Source organism: Scyliorhinus canicula, chromosome 3, assembly GCF_902713615.1.
Source record: "Scyliorhinus canicula chromosome 3, sScyCan1.1, whole genome shotgun sequence".
NCBI lineage: Eukaryota > Metazoa > Chordata > Chondrichthyes > Carcharhiniformes > Scyliorhinidae > Scyliorhinus > Scyliorhinus canicula.
Window position 1 is genome coordinate 52,374,152 of NC_052148.1, and position 25,192 is coordinate 52,399,343.

General features: G+C 46.7%; 1 protein-coding gene across 1 annotated transcript in view; it reads left to right on the forward strand.

The window, feature by feature from the left end:
* The window catches only part of c3h18orf54 (chromosome 3 C18orf54 homolog), a 55,646-nt gene that overhangs the window by 4,336 nt on the left and 26,118 nt on the right, over window positions 1-25,192 (forward strand). Inside the window, 4 exon segments of the mRNA XM_038790525.1 lie at window positions 1,690-1,988; window positions 6,500-6,717; window positions 6,719-7,361; window positions 14,704-14,854. Of these exon segments, the coding sequence (XP_038646453.1) occupies window positions 1,718-1,988; window positions 6,500-6,717; window positions 6,719-7,361; window positions 14,704-14,854 (1,283 nt within the window). The 5' untranslated portion in view covers window positions 1,690-1,717.

Below are 25,192 nucleotides of genomic sequence, written 5' to 3' on the forward strand. Positions count from 1 at the left end.
GAGACATAAATTATCGAAGTTACAACACTGATGGAAGCTAATTCCATTTCTCTGCTCTTTCTTCATATCCTCTTCAAATATTTATTCAATTTCATTAAAATGATGTTATAACCTCTGCTTCAGTAGCTACCTATAGTGAAGCTATAATGAACTGAGGGTGGGAAAACGTCTTACTTACCATGCTGTCAGATAGCAAGTTCCAGGATTTGAACCAGCTTAAAAGAAGGAGAATGATGTATGTCCACGTCAGCATAGGTGTTTGGTTTGGAGATGATAATGTTCCTGTGCACTTACTGTCTTTGTAATTTTGCTTGGGCCAGTTTGAATGGCGACTTCCCCAGCTCTGACCCCCCCCCCCCCCCCCCCCCCCCCCCCCCTCCCCCCAACACACACCCCCCACCACGCGAGGTTCACGGGGAAGATTTCGCTCTTGTTTAGGTTAAGTTTGTAACCTGAGGTTCACAGGTTTTGGGGGGTGATGCAAAAGAGCCTTGGTGATTTGCTGCAGGGCATTCCGTAGATAGTATACCTATCATGGAGGGATCAGATGGGATGCCAGTCAAGCAGGCTGCTTTGTCCGATTATAGAGTCAAACTTTGAGCGTTGTTGGAGCTATACTCAATGAGGCAAGTGTAGAGTATAGCAATGTATTTGTACCCAGTAGAGAAGTCTGAGGAAACGGCGGTGAACCATACACATTCAGAGTACACAGCCTCTGATCGTGCAATGATCGTACATTCCCGTACCAGCCTCCCCAAACAGGCGCCGGAATGTGGCAACTAGGGGCTTTTCACAATAACTTCATTTGAAGCCTACTTGTGACAATAACGATTTTCATTTCATTTCATACACCACAATGAAGGTGGGAGAAAAATGCACATTTGGCAATTTTGCCAAAGCCACAGAATAGTTAACAGAATAATTGAAAACAATTTGTGCGCCACATGATCCAACAGAGAAAATGAGATGAATGACAAGTTAATTTATTTTTGGTGGTGTTAATGGAGGAAGGAGTAGAAAGTTGACCATGGTGCCAGGAGTATCCTTTCGAGTAATGCGTTAAGGTCTTTTAATTCCAGCTAAACAGGCATACAGAACCTGTGCTTATCTTAAAAGGTGGCACCCCTGTCAATTTAGCACACCCACAGTACTGCATTGAGGTGTCCTGGATTGGAGCTTGAACCCATATCCGCCGACTCACAGGCGAGGGTGTTGCTAACTGGGTCCCATTATTTATTTGAAAACCGTAATTACCTGCAACAGCGGATATTTTAGTTATGCTATTATTAGCCGCTTGAGCAAAGTGTACGCTTAGTCCCACCAAGGTCTTTGGATACAGATTGACAAGCAGTTGCGTGCTTACATTTCCTGTACCCTCGGTTTCTGATCTTCAAAATGGTGTTCTATCTTCCCGTCATGCCCAATCCCCCCCTGGGCAAGGACAGTCAGTATGATGGTTTGTTTTCCTTCCTTGAGTTGTTATCTTCAAAATGTTAGCCCACTTCAGCCCTCTTCACTGGGGCATCCCCACTGTTTGCTTTATAATGCTCCTTGTTCATGGTCCACTCCTTTTTATCCCAGTGCAAGTAGCATATCTTCTAAAATGCTTTCGCCTTTATCTAAGCTGTTGAAATTGTTTTGTAAACAGGACTTGTACTGTATCTTTTTGCTCTCTTTTGATACCTTAAGACGGGACAAAGGCGGAGGATGAATTGGCATGACTGATGGAATGGATTTACATTCTCCTGAATCTGGATTATTTATCAGTCCTCGTCATACGGACAGCTTTGATCGTTCTTATGGCTCCACCCAATTTCACAGCTCCGTCCTCTATGGAGGTAGAACTTATCAGTCAGCGTCGCAGGCCCTGGAAGCTTACATTGACAACTTTGAAAGGAAGCTGGTGTCCTCCAGGGGAGGCACAAACAAACTGCATTTGGGGAGCAGTTCCAAACCATTTTCCAGTTCTCCACACCGACAGAAAGAGGGTAAGAACATTAGACTTTCCTTCACTTAACCACATTGCCGAGAAGTTATGAACCCTCTGTGTTACCTTGAAGAGACCTCATCTCTTGGCGACACTGAATCTTGCAGGGGTGTCGTTCTGTTGCGGAGGACATGTCTGGTCACCATCCAGCATTTCAATTGCCTTTTGAGAGCGAGAAGCAACCTTTTTTACTACAAGTAAATACGGAAAATGCTGGAAACACTCGGGTCTGTTGCATCTGTAGAAAGAGGGAAACAGAGTGAGAAATAGTTTCACTGTGGCGTGAGGATGTTTTCCCCTTAATGAGAGAGACTAGAAATGGGGGGCACGGTTTAAAAATAAGAGGTCTCCTTTTTAAGACCGAGATGAGGAGAATTTCTTTCTCTCAAGATGGTCTTTTCTTTCTCTCAAGGTGAAGTTCTCTGCCCAGAGAGCAGTGGAAGCAGGGTAATATTTTTAAAGCCTAGTTTGAACATTCTTGATTGACAAGGAAGTCAAAGAGAATAAGGGCTAGACAGGAAAGTGGGGTTGAGGCCACAGTCTGATTAGCCATGATCTTCTAAAATGGTGGAGCAGACTCAATGGGCCAAATGGTCTACTGTGCCTAATTCGTATGTAACCCATGACCTAAAAGATAAGCCCTGTTTCTTTCTCCACAGATGCTACCAGACATTCCCAGTGTTTCCAGCATTTTCTATTTTTGTTTCAGATTTCCAGCACCTGCAGCATTTTTTTGGTTTGGGCTATTCTACCATGTGGTCAGTACAGGTAAATCCCTTCCTGTGCACCATCCAACATGGGTTGCGAGGCAATGATGGGAAGTGAGAGCCTGACTAATCGCTTCCCCAATTCAGTTCAAGGAAATGGAAATCATTTTTTGCCAATCAAGGCCTCTGGTTCTGTTTGGCTGACTTGGCGATTGCTGTTCTGTTTTTTTTACTTTTTTATTGCTAATATCAGAAAGAAATAGCATTTTATAGTGTGCCTTCCACAACCTCAGGACATCCCAATGCATCTTACAACTCATGTACTCTTGGTACATTCTCTGGAGGGAAGTGTAAAGCCAGTTGGAAATGTATTCCTAGCTTGTTTGTGGTATATTTGTGTATTTTTATCTTATAAATTCGCAATTGTAAAATCTTGTCAGTGCATTTTGGGTGAAGTTGGCACGCCTCTTATTTTTATTTAAAAAAAAGTAAAAATCCATCCGATGTGAAGGTAATTGTTACTATTGTCAAATGGAGTCAGGTTTTCTTCCAAGTATTAGATGAATTATTTTGGGCATCCTTTTCTTTTTAATGTCACCCTCTGGTTGTGCAATCCAAAATTTAACCATTCTTTTCCTTTTTGTTTATATTTTCCTAAATCTCCAATCCATCACCACCTAATGTGTGACCTTTTAAAAAAAATTGTCTCCTTTCCTCACCTGAAGGTTTAGACTTGTGCCCGGGCACAATTCCAGTGCTCTGACCAAGTCTTCCTTCATCTGTAAGCTAAGGCAGTGCCTTCTGGCAGTTATACAGATGCCTGGGTCACAAGTCAGCCTGATTCTGTTCATCTGATGTGTACAAATGCTTGGGGCCATTGGATATTGAGAAACAACAGGAACCCTGACTGATATTTGTCAGTCCCAACTCCCTGCTGCCAATTTTTTTTTTTTAAATTATTTTATTCCAAACACTTGTAACAGTAAAATATAAAATACACAGGCCATAAAATCTCAGTCCACAGTTTGTGCAATATTTCCCCTTTTATCCCCTCCCACTCCTCCACCCCAGCCTCCCCACGACAAACAATTCGTCAAATAACATCATGAACAACCCCAAACCCTGCTCTGGCTCCCTCAACTCAAACTTAATCTTCTCCAGCCAGAGAAAGTCGTACCCAGCCAAGCCGCAACTCCCGGGCGGCATATCTGACCTCCAATGTAACAGGATCCTTTCACCGGGCAATTAGGGAGGTGAAGGCCACAACACCGACCCCCTACCCCTCCAGAAGCTCCTGCACTTCTGATTCCCCACAAATTGCCACCATAGGGTTTTGCTTGACCTCCGCCCCCACTTTCTTGGATAGCGTCCCAAACACTGCCTCCCAGTATCTCTCCAGGTTCCTGCAAACCCAGAACACGTACACATAACTCGCTGGCCCCCGCCTGCACTTCTCGCACCCATCGGCCACCCCCTGGAAGAACCCACTTATCCTCGTCCGAGACATATATACCCGATGCACCACATTGAACTGAATTAACCTTATCCTCATGCAGGAGGAGGTTGAGATCACCTGCTGCATTGCCTCGCACCACAGCCCCCAACCTCTTTCTCTCTTTCTCTCCCCCCCCCCCAAACTCCTCCTCCCGTTTATTCTTGATCCTCACACATCCTCGCTCCCACCCTGCTTCCCCAACCACCCATATATATCTCCAATCCTGCCGTCCCCCAACTTGGTAGCTTGGCAAACGTCCTCCACGCCTTCCGTACAAAGTCCCGCTCCTGCATATACCTAAACTCACTGCCCCTCGGTACCTCAAACCTCTCCCACAGCTCGTCCAGTCCCGCAAACTTCCCTTCAGAGAACAAGTCCCTAACCCTCTCCAGCCCTGCCTCCCCCCATTTCCCATATATCCCATCCAACTCACCCGCTTGAACCTATGGTTCCCACACAATGGGGTCAGCACCAACATCCTCTCCAACTTAAAATGCTTCCTCAACTGGTTGCTCACCCTACCCCCACCATCGCCTCACCTTCTTCACATTTGCCACCCAATAATAATGCAGCAGGTTCGGGAGCGCCAAACCCCTTTCTGTTTCTGCCTCTGCAACAGAGCCCTCTTTATCCGTGGCACCTTCCCCTTCCATATGTACTCTGAGATCAATGTCTCACCCTCCGGAAGAAAGCCTTATGGAGAAAGATTGGGAGAGCCTGAAAGACAAACGGGAACCTTAGCATCACAGTCATCTTTACCACCTGCACTCTCCCTGTCAACATCAAATGAAAAATGAAAATCGCTTATTGTCACAAAACCCGTTTGATCCTCAGAAACCACCTCTTCATCCTCCTGCCAACACCTTAGCCAATATTTTATGTCCATATTCAAAAGCGAGATGGGTCTGTATGCAGCAGATCCTTCCCCTTCTTCGTAATCAGTGTAATCAATGCTGTGTCAGTGTCTCTGGAAACTCCCCCTTCTCCACCACCTCACTAAACATCACCAATAAGTCAGGTGCCAGCTCTGTCACTAACACCTTATAAAGCTCCACTGGAAAGCTTCCACCCCCAACAAAATTCCTCTGATACTGTCTATCATCCCCTCCCCCCCCCCCCCCCCCCCCCCCCCCCCCCCCGAGTATCTCCTATCCACCTCAACGGTCTGTGCTCCTCCATCTCCTCTCCTTGTGAGCTTGAACAAGATGATCTCCCCTTCAACCACCACCTTCAATGCCTCCCAGAACAGGGCAGCATGGTGGCACAGTGAGTTAGCACTGCGGCCTCACGGCGCCGAGGTCCCAAGTTCGATCCTGGCTGTGGGTCACTGTCCGTGTGGCGTTTTCACATTCTCCTCGTGTTTGCATGGATCTCGCCCGAACAACCCAAAAGTTGTGCAAGCTAGGTGGATTGACCATGCTAAATTGCCCCTTAATTGGAAAGAAATGAATTGGGTACTCTAAATTTATAAAAATGCCTCCCAGAATGTAGCCGCCGACACCTGCCCGTTCTGATTAAGCTCCACATAATTCCCAATCGGCAGTCTCAACTTTTTCACAAAATGCCTTCTCCGCCAAGAGACCTGAGTCTAACCTCCACCCCAGCCTCTGCACCTGCCCCAAGCCAAGCCTCATGTCTGACCTCCAGCCAATGAGGCGCATGATCCAAAATCACAATTCCTGCATACTCTGCCCCCACAAACCCCATCGCACAACTCACTACAAAAGAAATCAATTGTAGAATACACCTTATTGCATGGGCGAGAAGAAGGAGTACTCCGTCCTCTTGTTCAACAAAATGACCACTCCCCTCGACTTCAAATCAAACCTGAGTGAAATACTTGCCTCACCCATCCCTTCCTCAACCTCACCTGATTCTTCACCCGGAGCTGCGTCTCCTGTAGAAAAATCACCTCTGCTCACAAACCCCTCGGGTGTGCAAATACCCGGGACCTCTTGACCGACCCATTTAGACGTTCCAGATCACAACTCTTACTTGCGTCCCCATTCCCCTTCATTGTCAGCCATCATTTAACACTAGTTCTGTCTCGCTTAATCCCGCCCTGAACTGGGCCCATCCAAGTGGGGCCCCCTTTCCGCTCAGCCTCCAAGCCTGCCACGTCGCAATCACCCTCCCCGATACCAAATTTGCCTATTCCACTGCGTGTGCCACCATCCGCTAACTCGATACAGACTGGCGATCCTACCTACACCATTCTGTTTTGTATGACTTAGCACCAAACTGAACATTATATTTGTCTACTGAGGGGAAAAAATACAATTGTTGTTAAGTTTCTAATTTGTCTTGTAGTTTTCAGAGATCAACATTCCTTCAGGGATTTGTGTTTGCCTAGCCGGTCTTTGAGGAGAAGGATAGCCAGTGATCCGGATCTTGCGAGCCTTACCACTGATGACCTCCTGGGTATGCCGCCAGATGGTTCTTTACCATTGACACGAGCCTCAGTACTGCAGACACAGACTCAACAGCATTTGGGAAGCCAATTCAACCATAGCTGTTCATACACGTTTACAAAATTTGCTCCAAAGATCTCTCCGGAATATTCTGAGGATTGGCATCACAAGAGAGATGACAGCTTTGCACTGCTTTGTGGGAAAGTTGGATATAGTCCATCAAACCGAACAGCTGGCCTCAAACAATCTCGATTTTCATCTGGGAACGGTGCCACGGGAGAGAGATAGGTACATGACTCACTCCGTTTTTCCATCCCTTCCTGTGAATGATTGCAGGTTTGGAAAGCAAAAGCATGACTCCATTCCTCAGCATAATTATCCCAGATGGTTAACCAGCCAAAAAGCAGAGCTTGATGTCTCTGGGATAACTAGCATTCCTGATCTGAAATACCCTGGCTGGCTTCAAGACTGTGACCTGGGTTCTGATTCGTGTGATCAGGAAGCATTGAATGAAAGGGAATATCTGTTATCAACTCGATACAAGACTGAGCTCCCAGGCTCCCGACTATACTCCAGCTCTGCTAGATATGTACCAAAACATAAGCACTTTGGCAATTATTTAGAGAGGGACCCAGCATTTCATAAACATACAGAGCTTGGCTTTAGTGGCACTTTAAGAAGAACACCTCCGCATACCACTCGGTTTGCCCACTGTAATACTAAAGAAGTGGAAGACTCTCATCGCAATAAACCATTCAGAGGTATGGTAAGCTTTGGCGTGGAAACCAAGGTCAATATAGAAACTCACCGCTGAATTAATTTATGTAAACTGAGATTGGTTTGCAAAAGTAGTAAAACAATATCTCCAGCCTTACCGCATCAGTGTGTCTTGATGGAATACAAAATTCCACTCACTTTAGCATTTTGACCGTAACAATTTGGTGTTTTGAAACCTGGCATAGAAACAGAATATTTACAGCATAAAGAGATCCAGCCTAATCCCTCTTTCCATGTCTTTGTCCATTACGCGGGAGGTTATAAGGTTTAATGGGCATATCCAAATTGTTCTCTAATGTGAAGAGAGTTTCTGTCTCTATCACTCTTTCAGAAATTGAGTTCCAGACTCCTCACTACCCTCCCAGATGAAAGTAATTTCTCCTCAATTCCTCTCAAATCCATAAATCTATGTCCCCTGGTTATTGGCACCTCCTAAAAGAAATGTGTCCTTCATCTCCACTTGACCTGAGACGTCTCAATTAAATCTTCCCTCAGTCTCCTCTGTTCTAAAGTAATTCCAGCTTATCCAATGATTCCTAATAGCTAAAATTCTACAGTCCTCTCAGCATTGCAAATCTGCTTTGTACCCTATCTTGTGTACAAAGACCAACACAGCTCAGGAACAGGCCCTTCGGCCCTCTAAGCCTGTACCGGTCATAATACCACCCTTGGCCAAAACCCTCAGCACTTCCTAGTGGCCTATCCCTCTATACCCATCCGAGCCATGTATTAATCGCAATGCCTTTTGAACGCCATTATGTATCTGCTTCCACAACTTCCCCTGGCAAAGCGTTCCTGGCATTTATCACCTTCTGCGTAAAAAAACCTGCCTCGCACATCTCCAAACTTTGCCCTACAGACATAGAACATAGAACAGTACAGCACAGAACAGGCCCTTCAGCCCTCGATGTTGTGCCGAGCAATGATCACCCTACTCAAACCCACATATCCACCCCATACCCGTAACCCAACAACCCCCCCCTTAACCTTACTTATTTTAGGACACTACGGGCAATTTAGCATGGCCAATCCACCTAACCCGCACATCTTTGGACTGTGGGAGGAAACCGGAGCACCCGGAGGAAACCCACGCACACACTGGGAGGACGTGCAGACTCCACACAGACAGTGACCCAGCCGGGAATCGAACCTGCGACCCTGGAGCTGTGAAGCATTTATGCTAACCACCATGCTACCGTGCTGCCGCAAAACCTATGCCCCCTGGTGACTGACCCCTCCACCCTGGGGAAAAAGTGCCTGCCCATCCCCTCTATCCATGCCCCTCATAATCTTGTAGACCTCTATGGGGTCATCCCTCAACCTCCATCTTTCTAATGAAAATAGTCCGAGTCTATACAGCCTCTCCACATAGCTAACACCCTGCAGACCGGGCAACTTCATAGTAAACCTCCTTTGCACTCGCTCCAAAGCCTCCACATCCATCTGGTAGTGTGGCAACCAGAATTGTGCGCAATATTCCAAGTGGAGCCTTACCAAGGTTCTATACAACTGCAGCATGACTTGCCAGTTTTTATACTCTGTGCCCATCCAATGAAGGCAAGCATTTTGTATGCCTTCTTGACTACATTGTCCACTTGTGTTGCAACCTTCAAGTGTGGATCTGCAAGCCCAGATCTCTCTGACTTTTTATATTCCTAAGAGTTTTGCCATTTACGGTATATTTCCCCTCTATGTTAGACCTACCAAAAATGCATTACCTCACATTTCTCCGGATTAAACTCCATTTGCCATTTCTCTGCCCAAGTCTCCAACCTATATATGTCCTGCTGCATCTTCTGACAATCCTCAACATTATCTGCCACTCCACCAACCTTGGTGTCATCTGCGAACTTACTAATCAGACCGGCTACATTTTCCTCCAAATCGTTTATGTACACTACAAACAACAGAGGCCCCAGCACAGATCCCTGTGAAACACCACTAGTCACAATCTTCCATTCAGATCTAACCCTTCTACTGCTACCCTTTGCCTTCTGTGACCGATCCAGTTCGGTATCCATCTTACCACCTCACCTCTGATCCCGTGTGACTTCACCTTTTGTACCAGGCTGCCATGAGGCACCTTGTCAAAGGCTTTACAGAAGTCCATGTAAACAACATCCACCGCCCTCCCCATATCAATCATCTTTGTCACTTCCTCAAAAAGTACCCTAAAACTTACGGAATTGTGGTCACTACTCCCAAAATGTTCCCGTACTGAAACCTCATCCTTCTGTCCAGGCTCATTCCCCATTACCAGATACAGTACTGCCCCTTCCCTAGTTGGACTATCTACATGTTGCATCAAGAAGGCTCCCTGCATACACCTTACAAACTCTGCCCCATCCAGACCCCTTGCACTAAGAGTGTCCCAGCAGCATGGTAGCATTGTGGATAGCACAATGGCTTCACAGCTCCAGGGTCCCAGGTTCGATTCCGGCTTGGGTCACTGTCTGTGCGGAGTCTGCACATCCTCCCCGTGTGTGCGTGGGTTTCCTCCGGGTGCTCCGGTTTCCTCCCACAGTCCAAAGATGTGCAGGTTAGGTGGATTGGCCATGATAAATTGCCCTTAGTGCACAAAATTGCCCTTAGTGTTGGGTGGGGTTACTGGGTTATTGGGATAGGGGGAGGTGTTGACCTTGGGTAGTGCGCTCTTTCCAAGAGCCGGTGCAGACTCGATGGGCCGAATGGCCTCCTTCTGCACTGTAAATTCTATGAAAAAAAAATATAGGGAAAATTAAAATCCCCTATCACAACAACGCTGTTCCTTTTGCACCTATCCAAAATCTCTCTACCTATCTGCTCCTCTATCTCTCGCTGGCAGTTGGGGGTCCTGTAATAGATGCCCAACATTGTGATTGCTCCCTTCCTGTTCCTGAGCTCTACCCAGATGGCCTCATATTGGATGAGCCCTCCAAGGTGTCCTCTCATAGTCCGGCTATAATATTCTCCTTAACTTGCTCCCCCATCCCTTTTACATCTATCTATTTCCTTCTGAAATATATTCTGTGAGTTGGGCTTCACAGCCTTTTGTGGTCGCGAATTCCATAGGTTCACCACTCTCTGAGTAAAGAAATTTCCCCTCTCAGTCCATTTTGCGTGCCCCGTATCCGAGACTCTTCTTCCTTGTGCTAGACTACCCAGCCAGAGGAAACCTTATCCCTGTGGCCAGTCTGTCCAACCCTGTCAGAATTTTATATATTTCAATGAGATCCCCTCTCATTCTTCTAAATTCTATTGAATCCAGGTCCAGCCTATCTAATCTTCCTTGGTATGACAATCCTGCCAACCCAGGGATTGTTGTGAACCTTTGCTGCACTCCCTGTATGGCGAGTATATCCTTTCTTGGATAAGGAGAGTAAAATTGCACACAATGCTCCAAGCCCTGTACAGCAGCAGTAAGACAACCTTACTCCTGTATTCTGCTCTTTTTGCAATGAAGGCCAACATACCAGTTGCCTCCTTAACTTCTTGTTGTCTCTGCATACTTGCTTTCAGTGGCTGGTGTACTAGGATATCCAGGTCCCTTTGTGTGTCAACGTTTTCCTAACTGTCACCATTTAAATAACTGCCATTCTGTTTCTCCATCCAAAGTAGATAACCTCACGTTTATCCATGTTACACTTCCATCTGTATTTGCCCACTCACTCAACTTGCTCAAACCACCTTGAAACCTCTTAACATCCTCCTCGCCACTCACGTTCCCACCAGGTTTTATGTAGTCAGCAAACGTGGAAATATTACTTTTGGTTCCCGCAAAAACAAGTCATCGATGTGCATTGTGAATGGCTGGGGCCTAAGCACTGATCACGGCGGGACTTCACTAGTCACTGCCTCCACTTTGAAAAAGACCCATTCATTCCTACTCCAGGAACCAGAATGATAAAGAAAATAGTACTGTCCCATAAATGTGGTCGCAAAATATTTTTTCTTAATGGTTGTTAAGACTGACTGATGGGAGTTTGGACTTAGTTTGGGTTCTTTTTATTTATTTGTAGCCTTGTATGTAATGGTCCTGTAGATTGAAGACATTCTCTGAATGGGTTAAATGCAAAGGGGAAACCAAAGCTAATGGAAATAAAAAATATTGAAAGACACTCAGCTTCTATAAAGAGAAACGGTTAAGACAGTTCTCTCTATTCTTTGTTTTTGGGATGGGGTGGGGGGGGGGGGAGAGTGAAATTGATCAGATATCTCTGGTTTAAAGATATTCAATGACTCTGCCTCCACCACTCTTTAGGGAAGAGAGTACCAAATATTCACCACAATCTTGAGAGAAAAGGTTCTAATTTCCACCTTTTAAATGGAAGACTCCTTGGCCGGGATTCTCCCCTACCCGTCGGGGCGGGGGGTCCCGGCATAGCGGAGTGGCGCCAACCACTCCGGCGGCGGGCCTCCCCAAAGGTGTGGTTGGCGCCACACCGACTGGCGCCAAAACCGGCGCCAACGGCCTTTGATGCCCGCCGCCTGGCGTCCGGGCTGGCCGAAAGGCCTTCGCCGGTTCGCGCATGCGCCAGTGTATCACCACCGGCGCATGCGCGGTAGGGGGGTTCTCCTCCGCCATGGTGGAGGCCGTGGCGGTGGCCTCCAGAACCCCGGGGCCCGCTCGCGCCGCCAATCCCGCTGCCACCAGTGGTGTTTGAAACCACGGCGGCGGGATTGGCTTCTCAGCGGCGGGACTTTGGCCCATCGCGGCCGGGGAATCGCCGCGGGGGGGCACGCCGATCAGCGCTGCGCGATCCCGCCCCCGCCAATTCCCGGGTGGCAGATAATTCTGGCCACGGCAGGGGCGGGAGTTTCGCCGGCCCCGGGTGATTCTCCGACCCTGCGGGGGGGGGGGGGGGGGTCGGAGAATTTTGCCCCTTATCTTTAAACTGTGTCCCCTGGTTCTATCCTCCCCCACACAATGAAAGATCCTTTCAGCATCCACTCTATTAAGTCCCCTCTTTCAATAAGATCACCTCTCAATTCCTCTCTTTCTCTCTCTCTCTCTCTCTCTCTCTCTCTCTCTCTCTCTCTCTCTCTCTCTCTCTCTCTCTCTCTCTCTCCCACCCCCATCCCAGGTATTAGTCAAGTGAACATCGCTGAATTGCATTGATGTACTTCAATCCTTTCTTAAATAGGGAGACCAAAACTCTACACAGTACCCTATGTGTGGTCTCACCAAGGCCCTCTACAAGTCTAACAAAACATAATTACTTTCGTATTCATTCTCCTTGCAATAAATGACAACATTCCATTTGCCATCCTAATCACTTGCTTTACCTGCGTACTTCACCTTTTGTGATTTATCATAGATAATCATAGAATTTACAGTACAGAAGGAGGCCATCATGTACCAGGAACCCCTTTGCAGACTCCTTATGTACTCTTCACAACTTAGTTTCCTCTCTATATTTGTTTCATAAGATAGGTCAGCATGGTGGTTAGCATAAATGCTTCACTGACCCGGCTGGGTCAGTGTCTGTGCGGAGTCTGCACGTCCTCCCCGTGTGTGCGTGGGTTTCCTCCGCGTGCTCCGGTTTCCTCCCACAGTCCAAAGATGTGCGGGTTAGGTGGATTGGCCATGCTAAATTGCCCGTAGTGTCCTAAAAAGTAAGGTTAAAGGGGGGGGTTGTTGGGTTACGGGTATAGGGTAGATACGTGGGTTTGAGTAGGGTGATCATTGCTCGGCACAACATCGAGGGCCGAAGGGCCTGTTCTGTGCTGTACTGTTCTATGTTCTATAGGTTTTGGGGAGAAGGTAGTTGAAGGGTACTTGTTGCTTCGGTACTTACAGGTACGGGATTATGTTAGGAAGCAGATGTCGTCCTTTCCCGACCTGGTGGCCCTGGTTCTGCAGGACAAGGTGGTGTCGAAAACAGGAGTTGCCGCAGGTAGGGTGTTGGAGATTTATAAGGAATTGGTGGACTGGGAGAGTGCCCCAGTTGGAAAGGTTAAGCGGAAGTGGGAGAAAGAGCTGGGGGAGGAGTGGAGGTGATGGAGGCTGCATTATGGAAGGAGGCTCTGAGGAGAGTGAACGCATCATTTTTGTGTGCGAGGCTTAGCCTCATTCAATTTAAAGTAGTCCATAGTGGGTATGACGGTGGTCAGAATGAGAAGGTTCTTTGAAGGGGTACAGGATAGGGGTGGGCATTGCACCGGAGGGGCGGGGGGGGGGGGGGAGGCGTGCGTGCGGCCTCAAACCATGTCCATGTGTTCTGGGCTTGTCCGAAACTGGAGTGATTATGGAGGAAGTATGCTGACATATGTCTGAGGTGCCGATGGTGAAGGTTGTCCTGAGTCCAAATGTGGAGATTTTTGGAGTGTCAGGAGTCCCAGAAGTCCAGGGGGCGAGATAGGCCGACCTTTGGGCCTTTGCCTCCCTGATAGCCTCCGGGACATACCTTGTTGGAATGGAGGGACTCGAGGCCGCCGAAACGGGGGGTGTGGGTGTGCGACCTCACGGAATTCCTAAAGCTGGAAAAGATGAAGTTCGCCCTGAGAGGGTCTGTTGGGAGGTTCGTCCAGAGGTGGAAGCCATTTATTGACTTCTTCAAAGATAGTTAAGATATCAGCAGTCGGGGAGAGGGGGGTGGGGTGGTTTATAGGGGGTAAAAATGGGGAGGCAGGGAGGGTGGAGTAGTGGGGTGTTATTTATTGGCTATGTGATTTCCTGTTTGTTCCCTTTTTCTTGGGCTTGGATTGTGTTTTATGTATATATTTATAAATGCCTTAATAAAAAGTGTTTTAAAAAAGCACATTTAAGGGCATACTTGATAAGTGTGCAGGGGAGAAACAAATGGAAGCTTAATTTGATACGTGTGGATGAAAAGGAGAAAGGAATGGGGAAAGTTCACTTGCAGCCTAAACACCAGCACAGAGCAGTTGAGTCAAATGGCCTGTCTCTTGTGTTGTAGATTCTATACAATTTTATGTAATGTTGCAAAATGAATCTCAAAATCAAGGTCCTCTCTCTCTTTCCTCCCAACCACATTTGTCATTCAGTTTATTTTCTGTGCAAGTATCAATATGGAGTAGGGAAGTGGATTAAGGTAATGCCTTAGTTCACCGCCATAAATTGGTCCCCTTATTAAGAGGGCATTACCCTTCTTACCTATGATGTGGCCAAAATAAATCAAACTCCACCATGTTCAAGGTGTTCATGGTCCATTTTTGCCAGGCCATGATCCTACTGAATGGTGGAGCAGGCTCAAAGGCAATATGGCCTACTCTTCCTACTTATTTTGTTATTGCTACAATGTGGTTGTTCTGGATAGTACTCGAATGCAACTTCTGAAATACAGAGTCGCCTCATAGAATCTCCTCCTCTCCTCCCCTGTTTAGATGACCACATTGATTTACTAATCCACAAGGCAGAACACGCTCTTGAGATACTTTCACAGCACATGACTAGTCCAGAACAGAACCTTGGCAGTCCTGGTACTGAAGAGGTGCTGGAAGCTGATCGATCCTGGGACAATCCGCCTGTTACATTGTAAGTTAAACACAGTTTCTCGTTTCCCTATTGATGAATTTAAGTGATGTGTCAGCTAAAACGTTGAGAACATTTGCGAAGAGTAATGAAGACATTGGCTGGATTTTTCTGAGTTTGTTTTTCAGAGTATCCGCTCGGGCGGGAAAAGTGGAGTGTGCTGCAGGCATTTCCGGCCATATTTGTGGACATTCTGAGGGGGAAGGAGTAGGGAAAGAGGCGGCCCCCACAACATCATTCTGGTGGGGGCAGGTGGGCTCTAGGGCACCCCAATTTTTTTAAAGGAATGATAAAAATAGAACAAAGTGAACCCCCGCTCCTCCAAGGAAACGTAACCACAGGCACCTTCCCCACTGAACCCTCCCGGAGGGGCAGTGCCAGGGCACTTTTGGACTGGGGGCTGCACACACACGGGCACCTGTGGTAGGTTCTGTTTAGCAGGTGCACATGATGGCAGACCTGTTAGATTCACATCGATGAGAATGGACAGCCTAACCTGCATTGGTAATTAAGAGGGATTCCTATTGAACACTGGCAGGGGGGGGGTGGGGACAATTGTGTGGGGAAATCTATTTTGGGACTCCTGCTCGATTTCCCAACCTCTCTGCCATTCTCGCCTGCCTAAAATGGGGTGGAAAGGCCTCCCCATTGTCTGCTGATACCAACAATGGATTTTAAAGGAAATAATTTGGAGGAGATTTTGGGGCACCCATGGCGCCAAACATTCTACCCCCCCCACTGATTCCCCTCGCCCCACTCTCGCACTCCATCATGCCGGAAGCAACGATAACACTGTTAAGAAGAAAAATAGGTGCACTCGCCCTTCACTATCCTCCGGCCTCCCATCAAAGAACCCCATGAAAAAGCTAACCAGCCCCTAAAAGAAATTCTCCCCTGGCCATCACCCAAAACAAAAGAAACAGCACAATATAACAGAAGAGGGGCAGGGAGAACATTCCCTCCAAAGTTCAATGTTCTCCCTCTCCTGCCAGTTCATTGTCTCTCAAGAACTTAATTGCCTCCTCCGGTGACCAAAGTAATATTCACGGCCGTTGTGGGTCATCCAAAGGCGGGCCGGGTATAGCATCCCAAACTTCACCCCCTTCTTAAAGAGGGCAGCCTTGACCCGGTTGAATCCGGCTCCCCTCTTTCCCAGTTCCACGCCCAGGTCCTGATATACCCGAAGCTCGTTACCTTCCCAGGTACATCTCCTCATCTGCCTGGCCCGCCACAAGATCTTCTCTTTTGTCCAGAAGCCAGTGTGGCTCACCACTGTCGCCCTCCGCACCTCGTTCGCCTGCGGTTTCCTCATAAGTGCCCAATACATCCAAGGTAAGTCGAAGCTCCCCTCCCCCAATAGCTACTCCACCATCTTGTTTTATTTAAATACATTTAGAGTACCCAATTATTTCATTTATTTCCAATTAAAGGGGCAATTTAGTGTGGCCAGTTCATCTACCCTGCACATCCTTGGGTTGTGGGGGTGAAACCCACACAGACACTGGGAGAATGTGCAAACTCCATACAGATGGTGACCCAGGGCCGGGATTCGAACCTGGGTACTCGGCGCTGCAGTCCCAGTGCTAACCACTGCGCCACGTGCTGCCCTTTCACCACCACCTTGGCCACATAAGAGCCTGCGTCCGCTCCCTCGATGCCCTCCGGCATCCCCACTATCCTCAGATTCTGCCTCCGGGAACGGTTCTCCAAATCCTCCACTTTCTCCTTGAGTCGCTTCTTTATCTCCCTCAGCATCCCAACTTCGGCCGCCAACGAGGTAAGCTGCTCCTCGTGCTCCCCCACTGCCTACTCCACTTTCTAGATCGTCTGGCTCTGGGTCTCCAGCCTCAGCTCCACACGGTCGATCCCCGCTTTCAGCAGGTCTGACACCTTTGCCAGGTCCTCCTGAGTCTCCCTCTCCTCTGTTGGCTGACACCTTTCTTTAAGAAAGTCAACCAACTGCTCCGTCGACCATTGGGCTGGTAGGCCAACACTTTGCCCTCCGCCATCTTCCCCTGTTTTGCATGAAGAGTTTCTAGCTCCTGCAGCTCCTTTCTTCCGGACCCACTTCAGATCCGTGGATCCATCCACACTGGGGAAAAGAATGAAAAACCCGCCTTGAGCAGGAGCTGCCAAATGTGCGACCGCTCTCACCAAGGCCGCCACCGGAAGTCCCCTTAAATGTGTTTATGCTTCCCTCAACTAGTCCATGAAATAGCAAGTTCCACATTCTAACCACACAGCTGGCATATAACATTTTCTCTTGAATTTTCTGCTAGATTTATTAATGACTGTCTTCTATTTCTTGTCTTCTCCACAAATGGAAACACCTTTTTGTGTGTCTGTCCTGTCAAAACCCTTTCATAATTTTAAAGATCTCTATCAGATCACCGCTCAGTTTTTCTTTCAAGAGTGAAAGAGCTCCAGGATGCTCTGCTTTTCCAGATAAATACATTCTCCAAGTTCTGCTGTCATCTTTATGAATCTTTTTAGCACCTTCTCCAGCGTCTCTATGTCCTTTCTGTAATGTGGTTCACAGTACTCCCAAGTACAATCTAACCAAGGTTCTGTATAAGATTAACATAACTTGGCTTTTGAATTGTCCCCCTCTAGAAATGTATCCCAATGCTTAGTTTGCTTTTTGTATATAGTCTTATAAACCTGCATCACTTTTTTTTACTGATCTGTGAATCTAGATCCCTCAATTCATAAGACCATAAGACATAGGAGTGGAAGTAAGGCCATTCGGCCCATCGAGTCCACTCCACCATTCAATCATGGTTGATTTCAACTCCATTTACCCGCTCTCTCCCCATACCCCTTAATTCCTATGGGAATGGGAATTCCCATAATTCACTCCCTTATCCAAGCAGAAAATGTGGCCTCCTTGGTGTGCCTACCAAAGTGTAATGCCTCAGAGTTGCAATTCATATATCAAGTGGACAGGAGTTGGTACATCACCCTTTAAGGAGTAACCACCCTTGATTAGTTACCTTCATTAGGCACAGTGTTTCCATGCTGAAGTTATAATTGCAGTAATATTATCACAGTGGTAGTGGGTGGACTACTATATTAATGATCATTGCAGTACATGGGATGAGGACTCTAACGAGTCACTGAACATTGTGCTGAGTTCTTCACAATGTGTTCAGTACAAATGCGTATTTAAATGTTATAGACTTTCTTAGAAGCATGAAAATGTGGGCAGTACTTGGTGTTATGAGGAAGCTTTTGAAAATGTGTTGTGCAGTGCAGCAGAGCCATCTGCTGATGAGAAAAGGTTTTGTTGATCAATTGTTTTAATCTTTCAGAAGCTATAAGCTTTCAATGGTAGCGAAAACTGTAATAGTCATGATGTGTAATGTTATATATTGGCCTCCTTCTGTGTTGGAAGTAATATTCAAGTATCGTGATGATCTTCAATGTTTTATAAAATTCACAAACTTTTAAAGCCTCATATGACATGCATCATCGAACGCAGCATGTGATGGGCAACCTGGGCTAGCGGGTGGGCCACATGAAAGCCCTCCTTTATCTCAATGGGCCACAACATTGAAATCAGGCGTGTTCACTAAACATTACCCCAAGAATTAGATTGAATGCATTTAATGCGCACAGAATATTTCAGAATGAGTTACAGGAAATGCTTAATCATTAATATATTAATAGAACTATCAGCTTTAAATGGTAAAAACAGAAGAAATACTGGCGCTTTGATTGTACGCAGAGCTCTTGCAGTCAGTCAGTATTGCATGTAATCAGCAGACACCTCACTTCGCCCTTGCTTTACGTGCGACTCACTTTGGGCATGCCAACAGAAAAACAACTACATGGACGGAAGCCAGTGGAAGGCGGCAACCCTGCGCATGGACAACACTCAGCACAATGTCACATGGGCCGCACTCCGAACCCCAATGGGCTGCATGAGGCCCTCCGGCCGCAGGTTGCCCACCTCTGATAATAGTCTGACCCCTATTTTTCTGATTTAGTTGATCCCAGCTGCAGCACAGGAAGGGATGTTCCAGGGTGGGCAAAAAAAATCAAGAGCTTTTGTTCCTGATCACTTTCCAGTAATTTCTGTTGAAAGGGTTAGAATCGTAAAAAGAAAGGAAAATGCAAAGTGGACTTGTTAGCATGTGAAAAGTGAAAGGGGCAGTTTACAATATTGTTTGAAACCATACCTCAGGTAAAACAAGGATAGGTGCTTTATAGTCTTTTTTGACAGCCTTCTGCCCCATAAATAGATGGTGTACACTGTGGCATGCAATTCAGTCAAGCATTGACTGGTGTGGCTCAGCAGCCCCACTTTGACATGGCAGTCTCTGCTGCATTTCCTGTAGACGAAGACGGCAGGCTGAGAAGACGAATGATTCACTGGCCTCTTTCCTCTGGGTCCTTTCTCAGTTAGCTGAGCTTTGGCGCAGATAAATGCAGTCAGCCTCCAGAGGCCACGATTGTTGGCAGCTACCTCCCAGTTGCATGTGACTGTGTCCACCAACTTCACATCAGGTTTGTAGATGTCCTTGTAGCCAAGGTAAGGACATTCAACAAATCATAAACTAGTGACCAGTTGATTGTATAGAAGGTCTTTCAGTCCAACTGAAGAACACCCAAGCTGTCAACGTCTTGGCAATGAGTGCATGCTAGTATGCTCCAGGACCTCTTAAGTTGGTGACCTTGTCCTGCCAAGCAATGCCAAGGATACATCTGAGACTGCGAAGGTGGAAACTGTTCAGTCTTTTCTCCTGCCTCGCATATGTTGTCCAGGTCTCTACTGAGGAGGATTGCACTGATGATGCAGGCTTGAAAAACTCGCAGCTTGGTGTTCTCAGTCAGGATGACATTGTTCCGCGCTCTCTTACTCAGCTTGTTTTCAGCATCAAGTGACAGATTGCTGGTAATTGTGGAGCTCGGGTATGTGAAGCTATCAGCAACCTTCAGAGTCACATTGTCGATGCTGATTGGCTGCAAGATAATGTCCTGGACCGTGACATTCATCTTCCTGATGTGGTTGTTCAAACCAAATCCTTTTACAGGCATGAGAGCGTCTGTCCATTTGCCACCGAATGTCTTCCTTGATATGCAATACTAGCCTGGCATTGTCAGTGTAGAGAACCCCACTGGGGACTTGGCGCACTTTTGTTTGCATCTCAGGTGGGCAAGGCTGAACAGCTGTCTATCAGTTCTCAAATGCAAGTAGACCCGTTCAGTTAGATGAACTCAAGGCATGTGATAACAGCAAAGTGAAGAATTTGCCTAAGGGGGTGTTGACCCATAGAAAATAGGAGGAGTAGGCCATTCAGCCCTTCAAGCCTGTTTCACCATTATTATGATCATGGCTGATAATCCAACTCTGTAATCTGTTCCTACTTTCCCCCAAATCCTTTGATTCCTTTAGCCTGACGTGCTACCTCTAACTCCTTCGTGAAAACATACAATGTTTTGACCTTAACTGCCTTCTGTGGTAGAGAATTCCACAGACCCACCACTCCGTGGGTAAAGAAATTTCTCCTCATTTCAGTCCTGAATGGTTTACTCCATACCCTCAGACTGACCCCTGATTCTGGACTCCCCCACAATTGGGAACATCCTTCCTACATCTACCCTGTCAAACCCTGTTAGAATTTGATAGGTTTCAATGAGATCCCTTCCTCATTCTTCTGAACTCCAGCGAATATAATCCTAACCGACTCAATCGCTCCTCATACATCGATATGACCCCACTCTGCAGATCTCAAAGGGGTCTGATGTTGCCTGTTATAGCTGACCTTATCTATCATGTTGTCATAGAAAGGGGAGGTCACACTGAGAAACGTTCTCCAGCAGCATAGATAGGCCACCTCTAATCATGTGGCCAAATGCCTTGGTGAAAATGCTGACGGTATATTGGTCTCCTTTATTCATGGTGTTTCTCTTGCAGCTGTCAGTTGTAGATCATACAGTTCTGAAACCACACTGGGAGTCAGGGTAGAAAGGTTCAACCAAGATCTGCAGGCTGACATTGACAACACAGGGAAATACATTTCTCATGTTGCTCAGCAGGGAAATGTCTCCATGGTTTTGCTGCCCCTGTGAATGCCCTTGTATTTGGACAGGATCACAATCTTTGCATCGTGCATATCTAGCTTTATGGGACTGATCAAAGCATGAGGAGATGGGAGAACAGGTGATGGCCATGCTTCAGCTATCCAAAATAACTATATAACATTGAGATTAGTAAATATAATTGTCTGAAAACAGATCTTTTGTAAAGCAAGAACGAGAGAGAAACAGGTGGTTAAAAAACAAAAAGCATCATAGGCTCTAAAAATATATATTTTTCAAAAACCCAATAGAAAAGCAGTCTGAATATATTCAAATGGAGCAAACTGGCTGGAAATGGAGAAATAAGTACATTCTGAAGTTGAGATACAGATCAGTCATGATCTACTTCACTGGCAGAACAGGGGCTGAATTGTCTTCTCCTATCCAAATGACATTGAAGGCAGAAATCAAAGAATTGAGTTGCAGCAAGCTGAAGAGATGCTGGGCTGAATTATGCTGTTTGCGGATTCCCCATGAGGGGAACGCCGGCTGCCCTGCTGCCATTTATCAACCAATTGACTGTTAATAGGCTGGTGGTGGGATTTCTGGTGCTGACCAGTCACTGAGAGTTTCTGGCCAATCAGAGACCAGCAGCTCTCCAGCCCTTTAGGCCAGAAGGAGGCATGTGGCAATGGATCGGAAATGGTAAGTGTTTGGAGTCTGGCCAGGTGTCAAGCTGGCAGGCCCTGGCTAGGAGGGCTGAGAGGGAGGTCATGGCAGGGAGCCCTCTGTTGGTCAGATGCAGCTCATTAAGGAGGACCTGCCATGCGCGCCGTCAGCCCACTCAAGGAAACGTGCCAGGTGATGTGTTTGGTAGGCTGGGTCTATGTGAACTGCGTTTGATGCAGTGTAGCGAGAGACAGACTTCTAACACTTGATGAGATGCAACACAATTTTATTTAACATCTAACTATTTTACATGTTCAACTGTGGGTTGACACTATGCTGACTTGACTGGAGACCTGAGGCTAGCCTGACCGGACTAACTGACTACCACATGGTGTTTGCACTGGCTAATGCTCACGAGCTCTGACTGTCTCAGAGGCTGGATCCCGAGGGAGCGGGAAACTGGTGCCCTCTGGCTTTATAGTGGTCGTCTCCTATCTGGTGATTGGCTGCTGTGTTCTGTGTGCTCATTGGTCATCCTGTGTGTCAATCACTGCCTGTCTGCACTCCATTATATACATGGATGTATATTGTGACACCAGATGGCTGCTTGGTCTGGGCCTCCCGCCCCCAGTTAAATGCCAGCTGCAGCAGGGTAAGACAATTATGTGCCCCCCCCACCTTCAAACCCATTGGCAGGGTAGCATTAAATCTTGCCCACCATTCCTAATGTTTTTTACTCTCTTGCTCAGTTTTATGAAGCAAGTCGGATGTCAAAGGTGGAAAGTTTAAAGTGGCAATAGGAGTGTGCCTTGAAATAGTGAACCACATGGAAGTCAGGAATTATGCATTAGGACAGAATGCAAATGTCCAATATCTCACAAAAGCAAAATACCGTGAATACTGACGATCTCTGGGGGGGGGGGGGGCAGTGTAAAAAACAAGTCTTTACAGCATCAATAGAGAGAGAAAATGAGTTAATATTTCGAGTCTGGTCTGTGACCTTTCATCAGAACTGGGAAAAGTTAGAAATGTAATAGATGTTAATTGATGAGCTCAGTGTTGAGCCTAGAAGACTGTAAAATGCCCAAAATTAGGTAGGTTCCTTGTGCTTGAATTGAGCTTCGTTGGAACACTGCAGCAGGCCAAGGATAAAGCCCATAGTGGGAGCAAGGTGGCAACTTAAAATGAAAGGCACAGGAAGCTCAGGATCAGGTCAGCAGACTGAACCAAGGTGTTCTACAAAGCAGACACTTGGTTTGCATTTATTTACCCCATTGTAGAGTAGACGGCATGGTGAGCAACGAGTATGGTGTACTAAATTAAAGGGTAGGTTGCTGTTTCACATGAAGGGATGTTTGGGGCCTTGTGTTGAGGGGAAATAATACAGCTATTCGGCAATGGTGTCCTTCACTAACTCATGCAGACAAAGACTCTTGGAGTTGCAAATGAAGCCTTTATTGCGAGCTGTAACACAGGCTAATGGAATTCCACATTGGCACGCCAGAGAGCCCTGATTCAAGGATTGCACAGACAGATCTACTTCCGATTCGGCTACAAGAAATTAACATATACCAATCATTTGTTACTAGTTATCTATGTCCATTCATGCCAGTCGACTAGGTTTACATCACACATAGTATACGAGAGCAATTAACCAATTACAACAAGTGTATGCTTAACGTAATTATATCCAACCAGTGCAAAGGCATGTATATGTTGTCTTACAATTATTTATATCGGTGGTCTGTTATCTGGCTTGTGCCTACCAATCACCCTCCCTGTCAGGAATCCCTGCTGTTTAATGGATCCTCTCGGGTTATGGATGCTACACTAGACAAACAGCTCTGTCATTCTCGCCTCCCTTCCGATATCTCCAGACACCCTGGCGTCAGAGTAAATGGTAGACTATCCCACATTGTTATTACAGGCCTTGAGAGCTAACACCTGTGGAGTTCCTCCCTGAGAACTAGCCCCAGCTAATTGTGTCCTTGGGGTGTCTTCTTACCATTGGCAGCTTGCCGCACAGTCCAAACTGAATCTCTCCAGTAAATAATGGATATGATCAAAATTAATTTTTGTTTTAAACTAATTGAAATGTAATGTCTAATGTCTACAATTACCCCTCTCACTCGGAATGTGAGAAAGGAGGTGATAAAAAGGCAGATGGGGCAGCACGGTAGCATGGTGGTTAGCATAAATGCTTCACCGCTCCAGGGTCCCAGGTTCGGTTCCCGGCTGGGTCACTGTCTGTGCGGAGTCTGCCCGTCCTCCCCGTGTGTGCGTGGGTTTCCTCCGGGTGCTCCGGTTTCCTCCCACAGTCCAAAGATGTGCGGGTTAGGTGGATTGACCATGCTAAATTGCCCGTAGTGCCCTTAAAAGTAAGGTTAAGGGGGGGGGGGGTTGTTGGGTTACGGGTATAGGGTGGATACGTGGGTTTGAGTAGTGTGGTAATTGCTCGGCACAACATCGAGGGCCGAAGGGCCTGTTCTGTGCTGTACTGTTCTATGTTCTATGTTGCATCTCCTGCTCTTGCATGGCAGGGTGTGGTAGAAAAGAGAGGGTGTGTTGGAGATGGACCAAGGTGTTGCAGGTGAAATGATCCTTTCAGAGTGCTGAGAGGAGAGGGCAGGGGGAAGATGTGTTTTGTGGTACCACTGGAGGTGGAGGAAATGGAGGAGGATGATCCATTATATATGGAAGCTGCAGGGATGGGAGGTGAGAACGAGGGCAATCTTATCTTGGTTTCAAAGGAGGGGTTGGAGTGAGAACAGAGATCTTAGAAATGGTGTGGACATGGTTAAGGGCCCTGACAGCCATCGTGGGGGGGAAATCCTCATTTGAAGAAAAGGATGACGTCTATGGGAAGTTGTAGTATGGGAGTCAGTGGGCTTATAGTCAATATTGGTAGACAGCGCTATCCCCAGATATAAAGATAGTGAATCTTAGACTGATTGCAGGAAAGAAGGAAGCCATTCAACCCAATGTATCTGCTGGCCCTTTGCAAAGGCAGTTCACCTAATGCCATTGCTCTGCCTTTCCCTCATTCCCCAGCAAAAATGTTCATTTCCAGATAATGATCCCTTTTCTCCTTAACTTGGGAAATGGAAGAGTCATAGGTGGACCATGTGATGGTGAGAGAAAGGAGGAAATTAGAAGCAAAGTCAACAAACCTTTCCAGTTCAAGGTTGAACAAGGAAACCAGACAGCTCTGTTCAGTCTGCATCGGGAGCTTCCAATCGCCTCTCGTCCTAATACTCCACTCTGCCCCCACTTTGACCTTTCTGACTTGTTGAGTGATCCACTGAAGTTCAACGCTGGCTCATCTTTCAGCCGGGTACTTTACAGCTTTCTGGACTCAACATTGAGTTCAATAATTGTGGATCATAACTCTATCCCCAGTTTGTTTAATTTTACTTTTGTCTCTTTGTATTTTTCTCTCCTTTCTCTCTCATTTCTTTGACTTTGCTTTCAAACAGTGGCTAGTCACATCTTTTTACCTCTTATCTTTACCACTCTCTATCCATGAAATCTTTTGTCATTGAATCTCCCCTGCCATCCACCCCATCACAGACTTTCCCTTTTGTTCTGATTCCCTTTCCCCTCCCTTTTACTTACTCACTCTATACATTTCTAACTGTTCCCGCACCT